Source organism: Hylobates moloch, unplaced genomic scaffold (assembly GCF_009828535.3).
Source record: "Hylobates moloch isolate HMO894 unplaced genomic scaffold, HMol_V3 SCAFFOLD_18, whole genome shotgun sequence".
Lineage (NCBI taxonomy): Eukaryota > Metazoa > Chordata > Mammalia > Primates > Hylobatidae > Hylobates > Hylobates moloch.
In genome coordinates, this window is record NW_026652293.1 from 31,721,386 (window position 1) to 31,748,134 (window position 26,749).

The 26,749-nt window shown below is 42.8% G+C and overlaps 1 protein-coding gene across 1 annotated transcript in view; it reads right to left on the bottom strand.

Moving 5' to 3' along the window:
* The window catches only part of CACNA1E (calcium voltage-gated channel subunit alpha1 E), a 432,299-nt gene that overhangs the window by 32,688 nt on the left and 372,862 nt on the right, over positions 1–26,749 (bottom strand). The window contains exons 29-39 of the mRNA XM_058430474.1: positions 21,518–21,614; positions 18,379–18,539; positions 17,687–17,824; positions 16,659–16,860; positions 15,682–15,846; positions 14,925–15,035; positions 11,145–11,228; positions 10,271–10,396; positions 7,199–7,264; positions 2,450–2,541; positions 1,602–1,767 (exon numbers count right to left, since the gene is read on the bottom strand). Coding sequence (XP_058286457.1) covers positions 1,602–1,767; positions 2,450–2,541; positions 7,199–7,264; positions 10,271–10,396; positions 11,145–11,228; positions 14,925–15,035; positions 15,682–15,846; positions 16,659–16,860; positions 17,687–17,824; positions 18,379–18,539; positions 21,518–21,614 — 1,408 coding nt within the window. The remainder of the gene's footprint in view (positions 1–1,601; positions 1,768–2,449; positions 2,542–7,198; positions 7,265–10,270; positions 10,397–11,144; positions 11,229–14,924; positions 15,036–15,681; positions 15,847–16,658; positions 16,861–17,686; positions 17,825–18,378; positions 18,540–21,517; positions 21,615–26,749) is intronic.

A 26,749-nucleotide genomic window follows, 5' to 3' on the forward strand; every position in this document is an offset into this window, starting at 1 on the left:
ATTTCCAGTTATATCTTTGGTTTCTTTAAATATTTATTATGAAACACTTAAACCATGTAAGATAAAAGTAAGATGTCCACATGCACTTCTATCTGCTCCATTTCACCCTAGCAGTGAGCACCGATTCCTGGAAGCTGTGAGCTGGTTTCACCCCTTGACTACTGGTGACTGAAGGATGGGCCTTGCTGAGAGTGAACCTCACAATGGCCACTCAATAAAAATGTGCTGAAGATGTGAATAAATAGAAAACTCCCATCAATAGCATTATTCTAAATTTCAGGGTTTTTTTTTCTTTATACATTATACTTCCATATTTGTAAATAAGATACTGTTGTGTATTCTTTTACTGAAAAACCTTTCACATAGATAAGAAGGAAGTGTATTAAAACACATGGATCAGTTCATTGTGTATAAAATGTTCCTATTATTAAGTCATTTTTTTCTCCCATTTTATAGGTGCTATAAAAGGGAAAGTGTCTTGGCCAAGGCTAGCAGAGGAACAAAGCCAAGACTACTGCGTGGGCTGCCCACATCTCCCGTTAGCTCCCTCTCTGCCACACTGACCTACAAGCAACACTTAATGGTCTTTCTGTAGCCCACCCCCCTCACTGGAGAGCTGGACATGCGGGAAGTTTCAGTCCCCTTGGGATCACTTGCAAGGTAGCAATGCCTGGACATAAGACAATTAATTCACTTTTTGATGCATGGCCAAGAAATTGACCACTTTTCAGTGGCGTCACTGTCTTAGTTTTAGGTTTTTGTACAGCCAGTGGCATTAGCAGTGTAGTTGAGCTGAGGAATTTCAGAGTGACCAGAAACACTAAACTGGCCCTTTTATTATTCTATTTATCACTGCTTGTCTGATATGCAGGGTAGAAGTTTCTGGAAGTGGGTGTGCTGAGTCATGCTTTCTCCAAAAGAGACTTAAGAGGCACTTAGGGCTTCCCACCACTTTATAGGTGGGTGTGCTCCACATATACTACTCAATATTTACTAACACCCAAAGCAATCAAGCAATCATATTCTTTCTCATCTGTCAGCTGGTCAATTATCATCAAATGTAATAACATTACAAGTCAAGAGAGAACTACATTTATTCCATTATCATCATTCTACTCTTATCAATGCTATAACCTTGCATTTTCAAGGTATCTTTTTCTCAAGCAGTTCAAAAATCTCCCAAAGCGAAGATATCCATAGACCTACTTATAAGATAAAATACCTGAGGTATGACAAAGGATTACTCTGAGTGTCCATAGATTTGATATGAAGCTCAATGCACTTAAATATGCTCGCCTTCCCTTTTCACAAAAATCTTTCCCTAGAAGCAACAAAGACTCTTCTCAATCATTGAAAGTCACCCATCCAGGAGTCTGACAGGCACCCTGATCTCCAAGAGTTCTCCAGAGGACGATCTAGTTCTTAACCTGGGCGTGGGCTTGAGTGTGAGTATGTGCATGGTGGGGGTGTGGAGAGAGGGGGAGAGGAGGGGAGTGAAGCGCAAACATACACTGAAGCAAACATCTCTGGTCTATGTATCAGAGGGTTAGGGGTAGGATGGGATGGGCCACATGGCAAGGCAAGAGCACAATGTTGCTCACCAAGAAGGAGCAGAAGAAGATGAAGGAGACAAAGTACACGTAGGCCAGATCGGTGCCGCAGCGCTCGTTCTCGTTCTGCCCTGATGGTGCGGTGGTGTCAGGCTCACAGCCCTTCTCCCCGAGGCATGACAGCATAATCTCCTGCCAGGCCTCACCTGTGGCACTCCTGAGCCCAAGAGACATTTTGGTTAGCAGGAGCAGGTCTGCAGATCCTATCACATCCTTGGTCCTCTTTCCCAATTTCCCCATCCTTGCTCTTGTCTGGGCCCAACAGGCTCCCTTTTTACCCAGTTGACCCCTTCTAGTGCTTTCCATGCAGAGATAAAGAGTCCCATTGAGGTCTGTTTTGGGTTCTGCTACCCCATCCACAGATCCACTGTGTCTCCATCTTTTGTGGGGTCTCTGCTACTAGTCATGGAATTCTCTAAGACCCAGCATAAACCTGGCTATCCAAGGTTTCAGCCCTTAAGTGGAATTTGGTCTGCAAACAGTGTCCTGACATCCCCCCTCCCAAACCCTTGCAGGCCATGTTGAAGTTAAAATTTGCAAATTAACTGCTGAGCCAAAGACATTGATGAAATTTTCTCCCACCCAAGTATTTAGCAGACCCAACCCTGCTTAGCTTCCAAGATCAGACAAGATCAGGCACATTCATGGTGGTATGGCTATAGACAAGACAAAACTTTCTAATGTTATAGGGGCAGTTTGGCAAAGACATTGCCCATTCCCCCTTCTACTGACAGGCGCAAAGGAAGTGGAATAAAGATACAAAGGGAAATGGGAGGAAGAGGCAGACCAACTCTCTCTCCCTCCATCAGAAGAACTCCAGCTATGACGCATCCAGGTACCTGAAGAGTAGCATTAGGGACCCAAAGAAACTCCGGAAGTTGTTGTGCCGGTTGATGTGACTCTCCTCATCTAATTTTATGTTTCCAAATACCTTGAGGAGAGAAACAACAGAAAACAATGAGCATTACCAAGCTGTGTGATGTATCCAGCACATAGGGGTTGGCAAAGCCACATGCATGGCTCTTCCTGATGACCTACCCCTGAAGCAGATAACTCAGACCCAGAGAGCTGCTGGACACTGTGCTCTTGGGCTGATATGCAAGAATAATTATCCTCCACTGCTCTAGTGCAGCAAAGGGGACCCATGCAGCAAGGTCCGAGCATAACGTAGAATGCAAGCTCTTTTGAAGTCATTCTGTCTGTACATAGTTCCTCCTACACCTAATCTGGTCTTTTATTTCCATGGTACCTGTCACCATGGTACTCAAGCATCTGTCAAAGACATTATCTCACAGCAGGAGTGCACAGAAGGAGCTACCCCTCTCTTCCTGTCTCAGGTAGTCATGACGGGAGCATTCAAATTTGCAAGAAGACATCATTTATGGCTTGGGCAGATGCCACCCTGCAATTTACAAGCAGATCAGGTCAGAGAGTGGCATCTCTATCTTCCTCAGATATGTTTCTATCCATTTAGTCACATCTTAGAAGGTCTGTATGTCATTAATGTAGAATCTATGAGAATGAACGCACATATATCCACATGCATATATCTACATATGTCCACATGTATCATCCAACAGACCCAAATCCCATCCAAATCCCATTTAGCCGGAGCTAAAATGAAGTCCAGGACAATAGGATAGAGAAAGTCGGGCCAACTGGGCACTTTGAAAAGGAAAACAGAAAATAGCTTTGGGCAGTTTCTGGGTGACAGAATGAGATTTGCTGATCTGCTTCTGGCTACTGAGTTTAGAATGTAATCACTGTGAACATTCAAAAGAGGGAACACTCAGAGATCTTTATCCACAGAGACTGAGTAATGATGAACTCCCAGACACAGCACTGCCTGGAGCCAAGGTCAACCCCTCCACTCTTCAGATGAAAAGGAGGCTTTCACATGCACCCTCCTTCCCCAACCACATTTCGGGTTATCAGGACCTATTCTCACAAGTCAATGTTGAGACAATTGAGGACTTACTGGGTTACTTTTCCAGTCATTTGAGACAATTTTCAGCCTGCATTGAATATGCTTCAGTTTATCCAATGTATGCTAAATGGAACACATTTTCCCCCTCACAGTTTTTAGAATGTGCAATTGAGGAACAATCTCTGCCCCCAGCTATTTTGCTCAAGTAACTCCCACTGACACCTGCTCTGGGAATTTGTTCTCAATGCTGTTTTTCAAAACCCAAATACTACTTGTCTCTCAGGGAGAATGGAGGTGGCAAGTGAGGCAGCAGCAGAGAAGAACGGAAAGAGAAGAAGAAGCTAGAGGGCCCCAAAGAAACAAATAGTAGCATTTAAAAAATCCCACCCAAGCAATCAAATCTAATTAACTCTGGATACCCCAGGAGGACACTGACATTTATCCTTGCCCTGTTCACATTTCCTGCCCTCTTCTTCCCTCTTGGTTTGGAATTCACGATTTATCCCTGATTCATCACAGACATACAACTTACAGTGTCTTTTTTCCCTATGACACTCCTGGAGGTATCATGAGTTGAATTCATTATGATTTTCTCAAACACCTCATCCAGTCACAAACTAACTGGAGAGCACACCATGATTTTGCACAAAGTATGTGTGTAATAGTCCAAGAAACCAAAGTTATTTTGAATTTAAGATAATTTAAGTCAAGCCGGGCATGGTGGCTCACACCTGTAACCCAGCACTTTGGGGGGCTGAGGTGAGAGGACTGCTTGAGCCCAGGAGTTCAAAACAAGCGTGGGCAACACAGTGAGACCTCCTCATCTTTACAAAAAAAAAAAAGCAGAACAAAACAAAAATAATTTAAGTCAAAAACACATATTTATTGTGAAGGTGGTCTTAAATTTTTTGTACTTTTTTTTTTCAACTTTTCACTTAGTCCTTGTCACTAACTTAAACCTCCATCAATAGGGTATGGAAGAGAAAGAAGGGATGCTGAGGCCTCATAGAAAAATCTCACGAGAGTGTAGATTTAAATCCATTTCACTTGGGATTACAGAACTTTAGAACTAGAAGAGACTTGTGAAGGTCTCTAACCAACACCTCCACTGTACTGGTGAGGGAGTTAAGGTGAAGAGAGATACAGTGACTTCACCAAGTTCACACAGTTGGTCAGTGAAGGATCTGAGGCTGACAATCCCACTTCCTAACACCACGTAGCCACAGGGCTGTTTCTCATCCCCAGCAAGTTATTCCTCCTTTCTAACTTCCGATTCCTCTGCAAAGGTCCCTTTTTCCAAGGCGCCTTTGAAAGTTTGGAATAATAATGTTTTTCTCATAGACATACCTTGTTGCTATTAATATTTTTCCAAAAGCTTGTCTCTGCCTTTGTGTTTATTTGTACAGATCCCTCAGTTTTGTTGTGACTATATTAGAAACAGTCTCTCTAGCAACAAGCTCAGGTGTCTGCTTTGTGCTTGGTGCTGTGTCTCTGTCATAGACCAGGATGGGGATGGCTAGCTCAAAGCAAGTCATAGCAGAAATGTCATTCATGTCTCTGTGGAATGGACATAGTGCTATTATCCTTTGGAAAGAAATCTGAGGGGAATAAGATGTTAGACCGTACAGTTATTGTGAAGACTACAATTTCTTAACTGAATAACTTCTACCTCCAACTAGAGGGTAAAAATAAATACTTGTGTCTGCTTGTCTGGTGGGATGAGAGACAGTATAGAGTTATGAACATGGGCTAGGGAGCAGACAGAGCTGATCTTACAACTCACCTCTTTCACTTACTGTCTGAGAACTTGAGCATGTTGTAAGTTACTTAACTATGCTAAGCATCAATGGAGACAATGAAACTCACCTATAAACGTTTTCACATTACTCAAAAACATTAGTCGTATGTCTTGCGTGGACATGCTCGCTCTCTCTTCCTTTCACTCCCTTTCTCCCCCCTCACTCTCTCTCTATGCATACATTTAGTACAGTGTCTTGTACACTAAGGAATTTAAATAATGTAAATAGCATTATCACCATTATCAGAATCAACAGTATTCATACCAGGTCAGTACTGGAGATGGTGTTATTCTAGTTTATTTGAAGATGAAAAGGGGTAAGAACTATTTTGAGCACAGGCAAAAGGAACTTAATGATAATCAGACAAGAAGAATTATAATGTTTCCAACATAAATAAGATATAAATATTTGAGGTGATGGATAAACCAATTACCCTGATTTGATCATTACACATTGTATACAAGCATCAAAATATCACATGTACCCCCAAAATATCTACAATTATATATCAATAAAAAAAATTTGAAAAAATAATTTAAATCAAGCTTTCATTTGGCTCTTCAAGAATATTTTAATTCCAGAATCAAATATATTGGAGTTAGACAGGACTTCATGGACTTTACAAAGCCAATATGAAACTTCAGCAGGAATTCTATTTCCAACACTGCCAACATGATCATTAAATTCCTACTGAAATATCCTCAGTGAAGGAGAACTCACTACTTCTCAACCAAGTCTCACACATTTTGACACTTGACATTCTATTATATTTTTAGAGAACAAAATTCTCTAGTAATAGAGTTAAAGAATGAAACCAAGAAGTACAGGCAAGAGAGAAGAGGGAAAGGAAGAGACATTTCAGAAAGGCTCTGGAAAAGGCTGCAGACGCAGCAAGGCTGGGACACTCCAGCAGCAGCTCCAGGTGGCAACACAGTTGGGAAGGCAGCCGGCAGGCCCAAGGCAGCCAGACTGCCTGACTGCAGGAGGCTGTCACATAGCCGAAGTTCTGTGCCGGGATCTAGTCACAATATCTCCAAGTCAGAAAGTTAGCCCTCTGGAGACAAGCAGAAAGCCTGTGTCTCCAACCAGATAGGTTCATGGGATGTGCTGCTGGTTATTTACAGTAGGAGTTCACCCACCATGAACAACCATCATCTTTGAAAGATCCTTTGGCTTCTTCTGCTTAGCAGGCCTCTGGCTACCTGCATAAATGCCTGGGGTGGGAAAACAAGGGAACTGTCCAGCAAGTTGCATGGCCTAATTAGCTGGAATGTGGCCCTTGAGTCTCCCTAGGAATGAATGGGCTGCCAGGAACTCCATGAGTTGTTCACAGTGATGTATCTTAGGGCATAAATCTCAGCCAGTCAAGACTGTGTAAGTATAAGACTATAAGACAGCCATGACTATATGTGGTGATTTGGTGTCACCATATACAGGAAGAACTAACATCTGACCTTCTTTTAGGCCAAGTCAAAATGCCAGAGATCCTGAGAAATAGATTGACATGAGCTCCCCCTCCTTAGTCTCCTGGGGGATCTTTCTGGCTAAGAACAATGGTGTCATCTTTGCTTTAGTTCTGTGGCTGTCACCACAGAAGCCCAGCTGCTTACGAATTAGCACCATGATCTGACAACCTGAGATGAAGCCCCTATACCAGACTACCTGAATACTTAGGCAAGCTAAAATGGGGAGCCACTGCGCGTGTGAAATTCCCAAGGTCACACTGTGACAAGACCTCAGGGGAGCACCCTTAGGCAAGAAGGGGTTCAAAGCATCTTCAGGTCTTGCATGCTTAGATTGCGAAGCCAGAGATTATCTGGGTAACAGCTGTCCCCCACCGGGCCCTTGATTTACCAGCTCACCTGCATCCCAATGATGGCATAAATGAAGAAAAGCATGGCAATTAAAAGGCAGACATAAGGGAGAGCCTGGAAGGAAAGCAGAAATAAGACGTTAATCAAAGAAAGGCAGCACCCAAGCTCAACAACCTGCAGTCACCAGCAGTATAGGATCTTGCCTGGAGGCTAATGCAAACAGAGACTGGGACTCCCTATTCCCTGGGGTTGTTCTGTTTTGAGGTGCAGTACTTTCTCAGGCATCCTTGTCCTCTGGCAGATAGGTAAACAGTTGGCCAAAGGGAGACTTAAAATTTACCTCTATCAGGAAGATTCACTCACCCATGAATATAGCCCATATCTAGAAGGAAAGCTGGGAAAACTTCCTGGGCTTGGGGTTCATCCCACTTGCCATGCAGAAAATTAATAACCCAGCAATTGTGATGCAAATTAAATATGAAGCACCTAGCTTTGGCTTCCAAATCCCTGTATTACCCCCTCCCACTCCCATACCCAAAGTGGCACCCATAATGAAGGATCTGGAATCAAAGTGAAATGACTGGGGTCTCACTTGTTTGTAAGTTCCTAGAAAGGTCATTCATCTTCTGATGAAATGTCATTTCCAAGTGTTTAAGCCTCCTGATGTTTTATTATGTTTCATGCAAAAGCCTGGTAAGTTAGCCACCAAAAAACTCTGCCATGAAGCCATGTGGCACAAAATTCCATACTGTGCATGCTTATTGCCACTTTGGGATAACATTTCAGTTTTAGAGACAAGGAGATGTGAGGCAGGGAACTGGCCTTGGTGCTGGAGGAGGATGCAGACATAGGACAGTTTGGATTTGGGGGCCAGAGTGGGACACTGTAATCTTGCGTTGATCTCAGCGCTGCCAGAGAAGTCCCTCTTCTTTACCATCCACTAAGCTCCCTGGGAGACAGTACTACGAGCAGTCTCCACCCTGTCTGGATTGTGCACACCATGAATCCCAGGAGATCAATTGAGGCTTTCAGACTGCATGAGCAGGGCAGAGCTTTTCAACAGCACTAACAAAATGAAGAGCCCTATGAGACTATTTACAACTTGAAGAGAGGCTAAAATTAAAACGCAACTGAAAGCGGGTGGGAGAATTCCCTCTCCAATGAAGTGTTGATTCCTAGACTCTGTGATGGGGGTTGGCTACACTTTGATGGGCAATGTGGACCTTCTCTACAGAAAGCCAGAAGGAAGGAGACAGGGTTTCTTGTGCCTGCAGTGCTGCTACCTTTCATCTTTACCTTCTGCCCTTATTCTACTGTCTCCACTTTAGTCCCTAGTTTATCTCTCCCTACTCCCAATGTAGGGAGAAAAGCAAAGATTCATTCTGTTTTCCTTTCTTGTCATGTTTATACATTCTAACACAAAATAAGGGAAAAGAGGGAAGAACTCTAGAGTAGGGGTCATAGGTAGAAAACTGGATGCTGTTTAGGGGAGGGTGGGGGAGGTATAGGCAATGGCGATGCTGTTTAAATCGTGTGGCTCTCTGCTTTCTATTTGCAGAGGTAGCCTTTGCTAATCTGACTTTTAAAAATCAAACTTCTATACTGTGTCACAGAACTGTTCTGAAAAGGAAACATCTATCTATAACACAGTGTCACCTGGAGGCAAATTCACCTGTCTTCCCTGTTCTCTGTAGTATTTGCTGGAATAAGCCAACCATTTGGCCATCAATTTTTGACAGTATTTTCTTTGCCCTCAATAGTATATGGTTTCTCAGAGACTTGGTGATTGTGATAATATGACAGGATGACACATATTTCTTAAGAGACTAACCACTGAAGTTTGTTGGGCAATCCTCTAAAAAAAAAAGGTTTTAAAAGCATCTTGTGTTTCCAATTCTAAATCCAAAATCACCTGAGACTCAGAAAATTCTCACAAGGTTTTAGATTTATCCTCCTTATCTAACTTTAGAAAAATAGTTTTCATTGAAGTGAGGCCTCCGTGGGAGTCATTACACCAAACAATTGCTCTGGATATGATAAAAAATGTCAAGGTCGCTCCTAGGAGCCAGAACATCCTTAAAATTGATCTCACATCTCAAAATCCCAGGTCCCTGATGAAGAAGTAAATCAGTAATGATGGATGTGGGGAGAAATCCTTTTCCAAGTGATGAGAAACCATGAATTCACTAGCTTGCCTTCTTTAGCTTAATTTTTAATTAAACTGTATAAATAATTAAAATAAGAAAGTCGGTTTGGTGAATTCATAATTTCTCATCTTTGAATCACTTAATTCCATCAAATTTATTTTTAAACACATTCACTGAAAAACTCATTTTAGTAAGAACAGGCATTTGAACAACATTTAGGCCCCCCAAAGCTTAAAAACAACTAATTTATGATATTTGCTAGAGCCCAAAGATATTTAAGAATGTTTAGGAAACTTTTACTCAAAGTCTGGGTCTCAGCTGTCAATTTTTTACTTATATTTATTATATGTACACCTCTGTACAGCTCCACGAGACTGCAGAGGAAACACATCATATTAACCTGCCCAGATGTCCCTATTTATTTGTAGGACACAGAGGTGGCCACTAGTATACCCTGTGTTCAGTGGCTCAGGAAATAAATGCTGATGAAGACAAAGGTGGGGCTAAGTATGAATCATCTCTCTATGAAACACAACTCAATGAGTCCTTTGAAAAACTTTCATGTGAAATAAAAACACCCAAAGTCCCTGAAAGTGCAGAGGACATCTGACTACAGATGGCTGGCTCTTTACATGGATGGGGTTACTCAGGACTGTCTGGAATCTCTATGGATGAAGCACATCTTATAAAATGTGTCCCCTGCCTCAGCAGACAGAGAGGATGCCTGAGTCACAAAGTCAATGTGTTTTTCTAAAATAAGATTCTATCCAGTAGACATAAGCTGATCCCAGTCAAGCCAAGCCGTGCTGTAACTAAGAATTGCAGTATTTATTGAATGCTTCTAACAAACAAACACCCATTCTACTAGCTTCAGCTTCCCAGAGGTGAAGGGACTTGGGTAATGACACCAGTGTTACCTGGCTGTGCTGTCTGATATGACAACCCTCAGAGAGGATTTGCTGTTACCTCTTACCTTAAAGGACTGCACAAAGGTCCACAGCAAAATGCGTATGGTATAGCCCTGACGCAGGAGCTTTATGAGGCGGGCAGCTCGGAAGAGCTTCAGAAAGCTCATATTGAAGCCACTGGTGTTCACCAGCTGGTGGACCAAAAGGAAACATATAATTAGGAACATTATGGTGATTTAGAAAAATCTAAGCACTAGTATTTGTGTATTTATCCCTCAAACCGATAAATGGGACACAGTCTCTGTCTTTGTTAACCCCAATTCCAGCTGATGGGCTGGCCAGTGAGGCCCGTCTCCTAAGCCTACCCGTGCCTGCTCTCTATCCCCAGGTAGAAGGGTAAAGGATGTACCTGAGAAGGGTACCCTGTACACAAAACCAGCCACCCTAGTCTTCTACTGAGTGGTCTGAAGTCTGCACTTAGATGCCAAAAAGAGCAGATCTAGGAACCCCTCTAGCACACGTTGGCCCTCTGATATTCAAAGAGAGTTACCATGAGCTCTCCAAGTCATCTTTAGAAGGAACAAGTTTATGGAAAAAATACAGGTCTGTGAACTTTGAAGGCAAAGATACTGTGCCTCCTTTGAGAATCTAGTGGAACGCTATGCATACTAGCTCTCTTCTGACACCGTCTATTCCACCTACCCCATTAGAGTTCTGCTGCCTGAGTCATGCAAATCAACAAAGCCTTCCCGGAGATCCAGTGCCACTCCCAAGTTTGCATTCCCTGGCTAATGCCGAGCAGCGAGGGAGTAAATTCCCAACACTTAGAGGGGTACGCATTTGCTTTGGTGGGTTAAAAATGGACTGAATATATAGAGGAGTTTTAAAAATGCTACTCCAGGACCAAGCTTACAGACATGGATCTGATAAGCCATTCACCTTGCTGTCTGTCAGGATAATTTCTGTGATACTGCCAATCACGGTGATGAAGTCAAAGATATTCCAGGTGTCTCGGAAATAGTTCTGCCAAATGAATTCAGTCATAGGAACACGAGAAAAAGGAAAGAAAAGGAGAAAAGACATCTTTCATTATATAACTTTGTTTGTCACTTGGAAATAAAACTTGTCAATTCATGCGTAAGTTCACTCTTACTTTGGCTTCAGTTTCCCAGTTCTAACCAGAGATGCCATTTCTCCTTTACTAATCTGGGAATTTCTCATTTGGAAAGCAGTTCCATCACTATTTGAAGACTTTATTTTTGAAACTGTCACCGAAAGCTCATATGTAAAAAAGTTTTTTCAATTTTTATTTTTAACAAATATTTATGTATTTAAAAACCTCTATGGAGGCATGATTGACAAATAAAAAGCTATCCGTATTTAATGGATATATCTTGATGGGTTTGGGGAAACGTTTGTACCTGTGAAACCATTGCTATGGTCATACAGCTATAACTTTTAAATTATCTCTATTGCATCAAGTGCCCTATAAAATACAGTCTGACTTTCAACTATCAACAAAAGTCACACAAGTCATAAGCGACTAAAGGTTACAGATGTGCCAAAAATCTCCTTCTAACTCCATTGAGCCTTTTCAAACCAACTACTGATTGGTAATAGGATGAATAGACTTCATCTTTCCCCTCTTTCTCTGCTGTTACACCTTTTGAGGAGATGTAACTAAGTACAAGGAAGCAGTAATAAAATGAGTGGGCTGAAGGAGATATAAAGAGCCTGGAAAATCCACCAACCAGATAACACTCCATTTAACAGGAGAGGGTGACTATGCATCCATCTCCTAGGCTCAGATGAACACAGACCTTAGACTATGTTCCTTTAAAAACAAAAAGGACACTTGAATCTCAAAAACAATTCACTTGCTTGCCCCTGGGACATTTAAGGGCAGTCTGCAACACAGAAAACAGAGATTTAAATCAACAGAATGCAGAAATTCAGAGGAAACAGAGAAAGTACAAGGAGAAGAAAATTTCAAACACCTGTAATTGATATCCTCAGCAAGATCACAGGACAATGGATTATTTTATTCTATCCTTGGAATAAAACACAAGAGACTCTCAGAGCACTGCAGAAGTATACTCCATCCCAGCCTCACAACTAGCATCACTGAATTCCTACATGAGCCAGACACTAGGCCAGGCCTTTGGCATTCTTTCAACTCATTTATTCTTCTCATGGATCCTAGAGGCAGGGAGTGAAAAATACCCCATGTTCATAGAGTCCTGAATGGAAGAGTTGGCAAGAGGAGTTGGGGGGAAATACCCAATAAAGAGAGAAAAGGAGTGTGGAGAGAGAGAGGTTACATTTAATGAACACCCACTCAGAAGGTTATGAACATCACTTAATTGGATACATACAACAAAGTAGCTAAGGCCATAAGGTAGCCACTGTTATCCTCATTTTATGTATGAGAAAATGAGGCTGAAAGAGGCCTTATTACAAAGCCACATGTACCTACGGGGCATATGGACAGACTGAATCACAGTTTCATAAATTCACTTTCCATTAGAATATTTAGTCTATCAGTGGTGGAGCTAAATTAAGTCTCCAAATTCCTCAATTCTCAGGGCTCTCCTATTGTCCAACCTAGGGTGAACTTCCTAATTCTTGGTTTTAATTCTTTCTAAACCTTGGTGCATGGATCTAGGTCTCAGAGGACCAGAAGCTCTGGATTTCAGTTAACAATACTTTACAATACAGAATAGCATGCTGTGGTGTAGACTAGCACACTGTGGTATATGATAGAATAGTATAGTGTAGTATAGACTAGTAGATTATTGTGAGCTTTGAAGTCAGATAGAACAGGGTCTGAATCCTGGCCCTACCTCTTACTCATCTTGGCCAAAGTATTCAACCTTTCTGAGCTCCAGCTCATCCATAAAAAGGAGAAAATACGAATGCTGATCTAATATATTGTTACGGAGAGAAAAGCAATATGTAAAGCATTTGGTACTTAATAGCCAACCAATTTTCGTTACATCTTTCCCTCTTTTTCTTTTTCCCTTCCCTTTTTATTCCCATTTTGCCTTGCAATTCTATTGCCTTTCATCGTGTAATCTTTAAGAAGCTATACAATTTTTCTGAACTTCAATTTCCTCATTTAAAATAACAACAATAATGGCAATTATGATAGTGACATCTGCCATGCCTATTTCAGAGTCACCGAGAAGATCAAACGAAATAGTATATATTACAATATTCTGAAAGCTTAGAGTGCCTTAACAATGTAAAGACTTATCAGAATTAGTGGTACCTTTTATAGAGTGAAAATCCCTCTAGACCTTGAATGAAAACATGGGGGTAGGAAGGAAAGGCAGGCTTCAAGGGCCGAATCTATTTAAGGCTGTGAGTATATATTCAGCACTCACCATAATTAGACACATAATGGGACTTAAGTCACAGACAATGTCAATACCACATCCAAGTAATCAACATGCATAGAAAAAATTTCCCTGTCGTGGTGCTTGCGTCTCCCTGTCTCTCAGCTCCTCCTGCTCAGGGCTAGACTGTATTATAAAGGCATCTTTGTTGGTAGTAGTTTCTTTTACTTTTTTATTTCCCCAAGTCTCAAAACACTCAAAAGGGAGCCAGGCAAACACAATGCAGCCAACCACAATTGGTTCCCTTAAACTCTCCACCCAAAATGATCAAATTAATGGTTTTTCAAAGAACCGCTGGGAGACCAAAAGCAGCCCCTGTAATCAACACTCACAATTATCGAACCCAGCCCAGAGTCTCTGTTAAAGCTGCTACCAGACAAACACTTATTCAGATAATGAGCAAAGTTCTCCTCCTTGCAGGGAAAGCCATATACACATGTAATTTGAAATGGTAGCTCACATCCTAAGTAAGTGTGAAACAGCTGTCACGTGGGCTTGCATCCCACTGAACTCGCTGCACACACTGAAGCAAGTTGGGGGGAGGGTGGCCAAGGGGATTATCTTGTTTATAGGACACTGAAGCAAAGGGCTAGGTTTTCTTAACACTCTTGAGAACAGATGCAAGAATTTGCCCAACAATTATAATTATTAATAGTAGTTGAGGAGAAGAAAAAAGAGGGCTCATGGCAGAAAAATTCATCATCCCCAAACCTCCTCAAACTTAATTCCAGAATCCATCCCCTTGCACTCCACACACACACACACACACACACACACACACACACACACACACACACACACACACCTTAAAGGTCATTAGCCTTTATAGGCATAAGTAATAAACACCTATTTTCTTTGGCAGAAATTACTCTTCATGTTACTAATGGCAGAAGGACTAATAGGTAAAATTTATTATTTGCTATGTTTGAGGCTAAGAGAGAGAGGTATTTTCCCATTTGTGTTATAAAACTGTTATACCTTTTACCAGTAATTAAGCACTCGAAGTTTATTAGTCCAATCTTTGGCTTCCTTGTTCATCTACACATAAATTGCAGTTCTAGTAAACTCAATGATGGCCACCTCTGGACTGCTGACAGAATTTCACAGGACCAGGCTGATGGCTGTGGCTTCCTTTGCCCTTTCTCCCAGCTTCCTCACACATCATCTTGTCTCTACAGCAGTTTACTGAGCAGTCAAAACGAGCCCACATCTAGGTGGGTGATTTCTGGAATAGCAGTAACTACCTCCCCTTCAACAAAGACTGAGAAGGCACCCAACAGAAAGAGACAAGCCCAGTGCTGGGAAGGATTCAGCAACATACCAAAAAGCCAAAAGCGATGACCTTCAGGACGCATTCCAGGGAAAACACCATGGTGAAGGCGATATTCAGGTACTTCAGGGCCAGCTCATAGGTACAGGGAGCAGAGTAATACTGCCAGGAAGAAAAAAGAAGAGAGAAAGAATCACAGCCTTAAGGTAAGAGGGGGAATACATGTCACCGAGGTTGGCCATCTCTCATTCCTGCCCCGTGGGACACTCTGGTGTGTGCTACAGGAGGAGAGATGGACTTCGAGTGCTGGAGAGGAGAACCACATATTCTACCCAACAAAACAAAGGAAAACACAGACCCACGCCCCACCAGACTTAAGAGCAAAAGAGCCAGTCTTCCTAGAGATGAGGGTAGGCAGGGAAGAAACATTTTCTAGAGTTAGTTACTGGAGTTAGTCATTTAGTATTAAATAGGATGAGCCTCTCTGAATACTCCAAGGCTCCTTTAGACCCCGTGATGATGGATCTCTGTCTCCTGATTTTTCCACCCTTGTCTGAAGCTGCCTCCCATTGCCATCTCAGGTCTTGGGAGCCCCTGGATGGCTACTATAGTCTGCACTGCATTTTGCTCAGTGGACCCCCAAAGCCCCAGAGGTTGGGTTATTGAACAAAATAAGATCACAAAAGGATTCAATGATGGAAAAGTAGGTAAAGCAGTGATGGGCTGGGATGTTGGGGTGTCTTCCCACTTGCCCTGGGAGGGACCCATCGCTGGGGCTCAGTCGGCTCTTGTGCCTCTCTCCTCTCACCTTCATCATCAGCACGACAGTATTCAAGGCGATCATGGCCATAATGGTGTACTCAAAGGACGGAGACACCACAAAGTGCCACACGCGGTACTGGAAGGTGTGCCTGTTCTGCGGCATGTAGCGGGTGAGAGGTTTGGCACTGATGGCGAAGTCGATGCATGCCCTCTGCAAGAAAGTCATGGTTATTAGCACAAGTTCAAATCCCCTAGATCTACCATGGCAGGCTCTGTTCCATGCTCAGAAGAGGAGGACGGTGAATGGGAAAAAGGGCAGGGCTGGGCAAGTAAAGATGGCAACTGGGGTCACTTGGACAAAACTATAGACAAGGCATCACCTTAAAGGAGTACACAAAACTGTAGGTGTTGTCACATGGAGTAGAGACTTCGTGGTAATTTAAAAAGTCCTTTACACAGCATGTGGCTGAGCTATTTAGGCAGGAAGCTTCCTTAATGTCCATACCTACCTATGTATTTCTACAGTACTTTATGTTGCATTTCTCTTACAGTCCCTAACAGTTTCTAGTTCAGTTCCATCGGAAAAAAAAAAAAAAAAAAAGAAAGAAAAAAAGAAATTTCAAAAAAAGCTTTTGAAATCTTACAATGTGCCAGAACTATGCTTGTTGCTGGAAAAGCTGCAAAAGACACATTCCCTGCCCTTATAGCAAATACATGGCATGGACGGTCACAGTCAGATAAGCAGGTATCTGAAGTTATCATTGTTTTCTAGACTATGTGCACACAAAGGTAAAGACTGCATGTTAAACATCTTACATATCTTCCAGATCTCTGTGCCTCATACGTGGGCCTTAAACAGTGCTTAGAAAATGTTTATTTAATGGCTGAATAATTACTTTTCCCATCTTCTCTCTACAATTCTTAATCAAGTTAAGAAAATGCAGTCCTCCTTTCTTACATTGCTGGCCCAAGAATCCTTTCTGGAGCGCCTGCTGCTCCCCACTTTAGACCAATTGTTGTTACCTCGTTCTTCTCCAGGCTGCACTCCTCCATCATCTTATCCCCTTGCTCCTGGAAGGTGATGATGATGAGAGCCACAAAGATATTGACAAAGAAGAAAGGAAAGACCACAAAGTAGACCACATAAAAGATAGACATCTCCATGCGGTTGCTGCGGCTTGGGCCTCGGTCTTCCTCTGTCACATCTACAGAGTGCTGCAGAACTCTGTGGGGACAGAATGAGAGGGCACAGATAGTGGATGAAAGTCTTGGCTTCGTTAGGAAATGTGCCACCTATTATAATTTTTTATCTGACTTCTTTGACTTTGCAGATCCTCCATTTTTTTGAGTCCAAACCCAAGTTGTCATATCCTGCTATCAACAATCCACTTCTCTTTCTAGCTTCTGTTCCATCACGCACTCAACTCCTAAGCAACAGAGGGACATCGTTTCATAGTTTAGGTTGTCATGTTCAATACAAAGAGACTCCCAGATTCCCATTTAACATTTTGCTGCCAAGCAGAACCTGCTGCCACCAGAAAGTGGTGTCTTAGTCATTGCTAAGTCTCTGAAAAATTAGCTTTCAGCTATGGGCAGCATAAGACCTGCATTCTGTGGTCTTCCTCATGATCCCAGGAAGTGCCTTTGGGTTTTGCCAACTCATTCTTAACCCTCAGTCCTCAGGCTTTCAGGTGCTGGGCCCCCCTGTTGGATAAATCTGTCTATAACAGCTCTCAGGAACTCTCCTTATGGGTACAGGGCTGTTCAAAACTCGTTTGTTCCATAGAAGTCAGATGGCTCAACTTGACTCCTCAATAATTGGCTAAAACATTAAAAGTTCCAAATATTTTCCCGATTTGCTCACCCAGTTCTCCATTTTTGCCTGAAGAATTTGCATTCTTCCTCTTTTCTGCCTGTGTCACCTTCTCAAAACCCCTTAATTTCCCTGATACAATAACAAAGGGTGAGCTTTGTTCATCTTGAGTCAGCTTCTCAAGGCAACCAGGGGTCCTATCACAGCCACAGACAAGCATGCCAACTCAATCACTCACTGAGGCCATCCTTCCCCTGTGGAGACGGTGAAGAGGGTCAGCAGGGCCCAGATAATGTTGTCGTAGTGGAATTCATGGCGCTTCCATTCCCGGCCCTTCACCTCCATCTTGTTTTTCTCATGGTCTACATAGTTACCTCTAAAACCAGAGCAGAAAAGAAAGAGAGCCTCCTCACTATAGCTCATGGAAGAGTCAGCACATTCTACAGGCCACAATAATGTGGGGGTAATAATGATCATTATACATGTGTAAGGCAAAAGGAATTTTATTAAAGGAAGGTATTTTTACCATGGAGCAAAAATGGGATTTGGTGCCCAATAGATACAGGAGTAAATCCTAACCCTTTCACTACTGGCTGTGTAACCTTGAGCAACTTGCTTAAACTTTCTGAGTCTTACCTTCCACTTGTATAATAAGCAAATAAAACTCATTTCAATAGCTCGTTATAGAGGTTTAAAATGAAAACTCGAGTGTAAAATGTCATGGTATGAGACATCTTACACTCAAGTTTTCATGTCTGACACAAAAGAGGCGTTCAATAAAAAGTTTATTGATTCTGTTTTGTCTTTTTGCTGAAAGAAGAGCGGAGATGGGTAAGATAGAAAGGATGGAGGGTGGACCTGTGGGGGGTGGAGTGGGCTCATCAGGACATGTTTCAGCAAAATCAAGTGGAATGCACTGGTGGCACTTACATGCACTCCTTCTCTGTGTCCTTGGAACTGTCCGTGCAATAAAAGAACTTTCCCTTGAAGAGCTGAACTGCGATGACAGCAAAGATGAACATGAAGAGCTTGTAAACAATGAGTATGTTGAAGACATTCTTCAGGGAGGTCACTACGCAGTCGAAGACGGCCTGTGGACAGAGCAAACAGCCCTGCTGTGTGAACCCTGTGATGGTCTGCACACTTGCCTAGAGCTGAGCTGGGCTATACCACCACCACCCAGCCCCACCAAGAAATTGTCCCAGGAGAGAATTTCCTGCTAAGAGGTGAGGTGGTGCTCATGAGATTAAGGGCTGGCTTCTAAGCTGGTTATGACTGCAAGGACCTACCACCTGGGATGGGAACACATGTTCTGAAACTGAATGTAGACCCAACGCAGTAGAAATCAGATGATATCAAGCAAGGAATGCGGTCCTCTGTGTGATCCTGGTACGGGTACTCCACTTAGTGTGAAGCATAGAAGTGTATAGCTGGAAGGGATATTTGAGATCATTTAGCCCATTTTAGTCTTTAAATAGCTCGTGCTTTATTTGGTGACATTCTTAGATTTGATTTATATACTGATTATGTATTGTTTTCTCCTTACCTTTCTAAAAGGATCAGGTAATAATACACTATCATCTTTGTTCATTTCACTAATATTTCATAGCAAGTTCATACATTTATGATTATATTCAGCACTTCATGTAAATGTTCTCTAGTGAAGGTGGCTGCATTTGGGATGAAGACCAATAGAAGTAATGTGGGAAAGACCAATACACACCTTCTCTTAGAGATAGCAAGGCTGGGTAGATAGAACTAGGGACTTACACTTCAGTTAAAAGGTGACAGACCTCCAGAGACCTCCACTCTAGGCCCTAAGCTGTGAGGAGTTACATGGGAATTCAACTCATTGCAGGCCATTTTTAGGTTATTTTCTAGGTTTTTAGGTTTAGCTCACAGAACAATCTAGCCCCACGGTGGTGCTGCATTTGTGCAGTTGCTTCTTTGCAGCACTGGGTGAAGCACTGCTGGTTTAATTAGTTCAACACTGCGGGAAATGTGAGTGACAGGCAGCCTTGTGGAATCATCAGAGCCACCTACATCTCTCTCAGGTTGTGGAGCTGCAGAGCGAGGAACTAGCCCTTTCTAATTTAACAGAATTAAGCCAGGTTGCAGGGTGCTTTCTCTGGCCTATTAACTAATCTCATCAAGCTTGTCTGCACGCTCCTTGAGGCCCATTGAATCCCGCCCTGCAGGATCACTGACAATACTGATAAGGGTCAGGGCCCCAGGCAGCCTGGCCACACTCTGCGTGTGAGGCAGAACCCAATGAGCATTTACGGGCAGGAAGGTGGTAAGAAACAGCTGACATTGTGAGAAGTGCTTCCTCCTGCGGGGAAGGCAGGGTAGCCAGGGAAGACAGCAGTTGGCCAGGCCACTTCCTTGGGAGCATGGGTGTCTCTCTCTGGGAACCCATGCGGTGTGCCAGGGCCCTGAGTTCTGAAAGGTGGCCAGGTTTCAGTCACACCCGGGCCTCTCAGAAGTGACTTTTCTTCTGTTTCATAAACCTAGTTAGTTTTGCCTCCTCTCTGCAGAGCTAAACGGCTGAAAGGGAAGCAGGGCTATGAGGCCTGAAGGAGGTCTGGGGAAGGGGTGGGCAAAGAGCATCAGAGGTGATGAGAATTCAATAGGAAGTGGGAATTGAGAAGCAAGGGAGAGCCAAGTGCACAAGAGCCCTCCCCAAGCTGTGTCCTCCGGGGCAGGCTTGGGAGAGCAGGCCCAGGCATTCCAGAGGAACTGCTGAGTTTTCTAACAGGGACCACTCACGTCAGTTCATTTTCTCCACACCACAGATGTATGAGTTACAATGTGTCCTCATTTCCCATGTGAAAGAAAGTCAAAGAATAAGCAATTTGCCCTGGGTCATATAGCTCCTAAGTCCTAGAGCTGAGCCTCGCACTCAAGTGGGTTCTTTTTCATGTTGACAGGGGTTCTCAAACTATACTATATTCTAAGAAGTATGGTTTAGGAGGCGCACTCCAAGCCCCTCCCACAGGGAGTCTGGCTTTGTTGTGTTGCGGTTATCAGCAATCTGGATTTTAAGAAGTACCCAGGTGATCCTGATGCAGGTGGCCTATGACCCACACCTTGAGAAGCACTGCATGATTCCGTGTGATGCTGAAGTTAGGGAATTGAGTCTGCCTGCTGGAAAGTATTCTGGTGTAGCCCCTGAAGATGGGGCTTGACTGGCTGTGTGGCCTGAGCAGCAGAAAGACTTTGGGGCTGGAAACCAGGAGCTCTGGTCCTCTCCCTGGCAGTGGCTTGCTATCATTCACAGGAATTCAGGGAGAAAGAGATTTCCTCCCATGGAGCCTCAGCTTCCATTAACAGCAGAGTATGCGGGGTGGGGCAGGTGGGTTCAACAGGCTAGCAGAATTGTGTGATAGAGCGCAGGAAACTTTCCTGAAAGGCAGGGAGAATCACGGAAGGTGGAGCCCCAGGGGAGCTGAGCAGGGAGCGTATTAGACAAGGAGAAATCTGGGTAAGATACCTAGTAAAGGTCCTGGCAATAGGAAGAACTTAATTCATGTCAGTTCACTTCCCATTTCTTCTCTGCCTCTGCAGAGAAGACTGCATGTCCTTGGACAAGTTACTGACCTATCTGTGCCTCAAAATTATGAAGGGTAGGGCTAGAAGAGCCTCTTCTCCTCTTGAGTTATAAGAAAAAGAAAATGTCCCAAGATACTTGGCCTTAAAAAATATGCAGACCAGAACACACAGAGGGATCCAGCTGCTTCCATTCTGGTGTTCTGGGTCTGCACTGGGGACATAGGAGGCCCCAGGATAAAGCCACACAGGATTCCCTCTTAGATGGCATATCACACCGGAGAGAAGATACCATCTGGGTCTGAACTAAAAAGGAAAAGCTTTCTTATAGATTTCTTGGGATGTTGGTTACTTTCCTTTGCAACTAAGACCTTTAGCTCAGGCAGATGAAAAGAACTTCAATATCCATGTGAGAAAAAGGAATATACCCAGAACAAATTCTCCAAAGGCAGGCCAGCCATGGCTAAAGAGAGAAGATGGGAGAAGGGGATTTGATGGGAACAAACTCTGCAAACACTACCTTGAGCTTGGGCAAGCGCTTGATGGTTTTCAGTGGCCTTAGAACTCGGAGCACCCGCAGAGACTTGATGGTCTTGATGTCCCGTCCTTTGTTGGTTCTGCAGGGGAGAGGCCCCAAGGCAATCATATGGAATGGGGGAGAAATAAAAATGACATTCAAACTATGGCATTAGTAACAACAGGCTAAAAGGGGAGAGATGTATGGGAGAGATGGAGGCAAGAAGCCAGAAACTGAGTCAGATTTGACTCCAAGGACATCCTACGAAAAATGCTTCAGGAATATTCTCAAATCACTTCCCAGTGTGCACACATGAACACACATCCACATGCATAAACACCCACACATGCACGTACACACTCATATATACACACACAGAGGAACATACAGGCACAAAGAGGCATCCGTGCACATATGTTAATAAACACTTCCTTCCCCAACTTCCGGTCTAATGCTGATTACCACAGTGGCACAATGAAAACAGAAGACACGTCAACTAGGGAACGTGAGCAGTAGCCCACTTCAGATCCCTACTGTGCCTAATCCAGTGCTTGTCAAATGATAGGTTCTCAAATGATATTCGCTGAATTGATGAAACCACAGTTGAGGGCAAGTCTCATCAGGGCACTTGACTTAATCTCGGTTTGTCACCGCTGCACAGTTCATTAGTGCAGGAGAGAGCAAGGTGAGGCAGGGCGGCAGACATGACACTCTCGCTGGGCCACGTGTTCCAGAGAAAGCATGTCATGCAGGATTCTAGCCAGGACCTTGGCTCACACCCCAGTACCTCTGTGTGGCTGGCTGTTCCCACAGTCCCTTCCATTGCAGATGGTGTGCACCTAGCACAGGCTGCAGAGAGCCACTCAATTGGAGGAGGCCCAAACTGCTGGCCCAGTCTACCTTTATCCTGGTCCTACAGCTAATGATCCTCCCTATTCAGCCTCTTGGAAATGTTTACTCCTAATAGTGACAGTATGTTTCTCTTTTTATTTTTAGGAATAAAATGAACAAATAAACTTGCATTTCTCTTTCTTCTCTGTTCATCCCCTGAGATATTTGCATTCAATTCAAATAGTTGTCATTTATAAAACACACAAATGGTGGAAAACAAGACTCCAAATAGTGGAGTCAGGCTCTGTCTCTTTCTTCATGTTGACCCAGATTACTCTTACCCCAACAATCTGAAGAAATGGGGTCCAGAACATCAGGTGGGAACTGCAAGGCTTCCGGCTGCTTTCCCCCTGAAACTTCCTGCAATATCTACTCCCCACCCCATCCCCCTGACAGGGAGCTAAAAGTCCATCTATTCTTTCACAGAAAGCAAGGCCAAAAGATATTTAATCGAATTGAAGGAATGCTGACTTTGCCCAGAATGTTTATTTTAAGACTCTCTTAATGATTATAGGCCATGACCTACAAGTCACTTTTATTCAATCCTAGATCTGAATATAAATAATCCAAAAGCATTGCACTGATATGGTCTTTAGCATCCAGAGACTTTGGCATATTTTACAAACTATTTCACTGCATTAGGCTCATCTGTCTGCATACCTAAAAGAGGCAACATATGAGCCAAATACATATCCGAACCAATAAGAATGACCATTTCCCAAGAAGGCTTGGTGACTCCTAATTTTGATCCCTTGGATATAAATAAAAACTGACCACTCTTTTCTCAGTGTATGAGCCCCTCCCCTCCCAACCATACTTTCTTGCTCCTCCAACTCATTCCTTGTATCATTTACTTCAAAGATAATCGAACATATTTACCCCAAAGCGTTCCTATGGAGGATCCAATCAGAGAGCAGTAGAAAATCAAAATAAAACAAAACAAAAAATGGGGTTGGGGTAGAGAGAAGAAAGACAGTCAGAACACTTCAGGGAGAAAAGAGAACCTTACAATGATAGGGAATCAGAGCAGCACAGGCCCAGGGGACCCCACCCACAGCCTTGGCACTTAGAGTGTCCACACCTTTGTGAAAGGAAGGGCCAGAACACCATTTGCTCCATGGCCATTGTCCCGGCCTGCAGGGGCGAAGGCCCTTTGCCAGCACAAGTGACAATTCTACGTAGACTTCTGGGTATTGTGTGTTATTTCTATGGAGTCTTGTTTAACTGCAGTTTTCTAAGTGCAGGCATTTACTTTCATTTCCTATGCAGTCTTCAGACAAACTCTGTTTCCAGTGAATTTATAAGAAACCAGGCTGCAGGAACTATGCCCACTCTGGGCCAGAAATTCTCTCACACACTGGCATAGTTATGCTTATAAAGGGTTTCATCTAAAGAGGGACACGCAACCACTCAGAGAGAGACTCACTGATGTCTCTTAGAAGCTCAGAGGAGCAACACCATTAAACCAACTTGAAATAAGGGAGGGAGGCATTTGTCTGTTAAGATCACGATGTCACACCAAAGTTTGCCTTTTGATAAATTAAATGACCACCAGTCCATTGTGAGCATACTGTGCAGCTTGAAGGTGAAAAATCATCCCAGTTCTACTGGTGAGGCATTTAAAATAAGTCAGGGCATAAATATCTTCAAGACAGAAATAATGACAACTTCTAAATTTTTTGAATATTTATTTATTCTGGGCCAGACTCTGTGCTAAGCAATTTTAATGCAAATCTTTATTTAAACCTCCTAACTTTAGCACATAGGAATCACTATCCCCATTTCACAGAAGAGATTCAGAGAGGTTGAGTGCCCAACATCAGCTGGAAGAGGCGGGACAAGAACCCAAGCATGTATGATGATCAAAGCTCTTACTCTTAACCACTAAGGCTCTGCACCAGCAGGTTTTAGTTCAAGGTTCTGTCAAACAGCACAGTGAATTTCTAAGCTGGAGGAGATCCCTGAAATCCACCCAACTGCAAAGGAAACTGAGGCCCCAGAAGGAAGTGCCTTGCCTAAGATCATTCACTGAGTGAGTTTAGAAACACAGGTGAACCTGCATCTCATGATTCCCTATCCTGGCCTGCTGCTAAGAAGTGCTCATAATTCAGGTTTTGGTTCTTAGTTGGACATTGTGATGAAGGTTACTTTTTTTCTTTCCTTTCTTATTTTTTTGCCAATGCATGGCAAACCTATGTTCTACTACTGTATGTCACAAGCAAAGACTTCTAATGGTCATTTTACTCAACAAATGATCCCATATTCAAAATTAAATTAATTTTCACTATAAATGCCAAATGAATGATGACTTGGGAATTAGACCCAAGGCCTTATAAACCTTAAATCCTTAATGTGATAACCTCTAAATGTTCAGAGGACAGAAATATCTTCCCCAGCATCTTCTCACATATAAGACAGGGCATATGGTAGGTCAGCCAAACACATCTTTATTCATTCATATACCAAGCATCTGTGGAGTCCTTAATATATGTCAGACACTGTTCTGCATACTGAATACACAGTTGTGAACAAATGAGGTTGCCAACCTTTTGAAACTTACCTAGTCTAGTAGGGAAGACAGACCTCAAGTAAACAAGCACATAAATAAAAGTATAACTGCAAGCTGCCATAGGAAAAATGAAATCAATTTAAAAATTCACCAAAATAACTACATAGGTTTCCCTTTCCCCAGGCTACATTTGTCTTAAGGAAGAACCAAGGGATAATCTTTCATATCTCTAAGATGTAGGAATAGGGTGGGAGATCAATATATGGGCAGGTGATCTAGGATCACACACCCCAAGCTTCTGCCTTCTGCTTAGCTCAAGTCCTTTTCTTGGAGACCTTTCTATCCTGCAGCATCTGAAAAGGTTCTCAGAGGTCATGCTCATAGACATGCATCTTCTGCAGGAGGGCCCAATATCTCCTGCTCCTCCCACACACCTGGATAAAGGATATAATTTGCTCTCTTGAATTAATTTCCCCCCAGAATCCTAGTAAAACATCATCGTATAATTCATTGTATTACCACATATATCGTATAATGCATGTTATAATGCAAACTCACCATTGTCCCTTGTTTTGGAAAACAGGGTTCCTTAATGGTACACTCTAATCTTAACAGCTGAATGTGGCTGCCAAACCACTGGGGGGCTATTTATCACATCCTAACTCCCACAGGTCTGAGCCAGGGATAGCAATCAGACACAGGCCAAAAGTAAAGTAAAAATAAAAAAAAATTAGCCATTGCTCTATGCATCTTTCCTCAGGTCTCTTACTGCAGAGGAGCCATTGAAAAGCTATGAATTGGAATAGCTGCAGAAAAATATGCTTTCATCCTCAGTTTTGTTAACAGGGGCAAGATTTAACTGATTTTAAAATTGCCATTTGAAATGAAGAGTACTGAATAACAAAGCCCTGGAGTCAAGAAAAGCCTCAACAATTTAGTCCCATTAGTTAAAATATAATTTACACATGGACTAGGCCAAAGTACTGCTCCCAAATCCACACATACAAGAGTGATTTAAGCCATTATCAAAGCCAACAAGATCACAAGGAAGACATTTCACCAAACTAAAAGGATGAGCTCTCCAAGTACCTTAATTGAGGCACATTGTTTTGGAAATAATTCACGTGCATTTTACAAATCATTTAAATGTAATTGTTCAATAACACTTTGCTAGTCTCTGCTATTAAATTATAATCAGATGTTTTTACACTGCCTCATTAATAAAATTTCTATCAGTTTCAAAAATTGACTCTAATGTTAAAATCTAAGGACAATTCTACACACTAGGATGCACTGGTCTCACTTTAATTGGGCCACTCATTTTACCATTTATTTTCTATTTATTTGGTAAGTTCCTGGCTGCTCTCCAGCAAAAAAAAGATGACACAGATTTTTCTTGTTTCATCAGTAAAAGACGAGAATTTTCCAGCTCAATTGTCACGCTGCCCTCCAGATCTTTCATGTGTAATTACTCATCATTCAATGTAATCCTGCTCTTCACTTCCCAGTCCCGTCTTCTCAGAGGACATGCTCTCAAGTTGATTTCTGCCAGGAACTGATTGTCCTCCCATGACGGCAGAGCAGGGACATCAGGTCCTAAAGAACCCTTCTGTCCTTTAAGTGCCATGTCCTTCTGCCCTCCCCCATGTGCGGGGAATAGCTCAGGGATCTGAAGGAATCTCTTGCCTCAGGGAATGGCCAGGCTTGCAGGAGTGAAAGGTAGATGGAGGGGTCACGCTGTGAGGAGCCTCGAGTGTCTCACTAATGTGTCTGGACTATTATTTGGTAGGAAATAATAACTATCATTTATTATACAATTACTAAGTGCTTGGCAC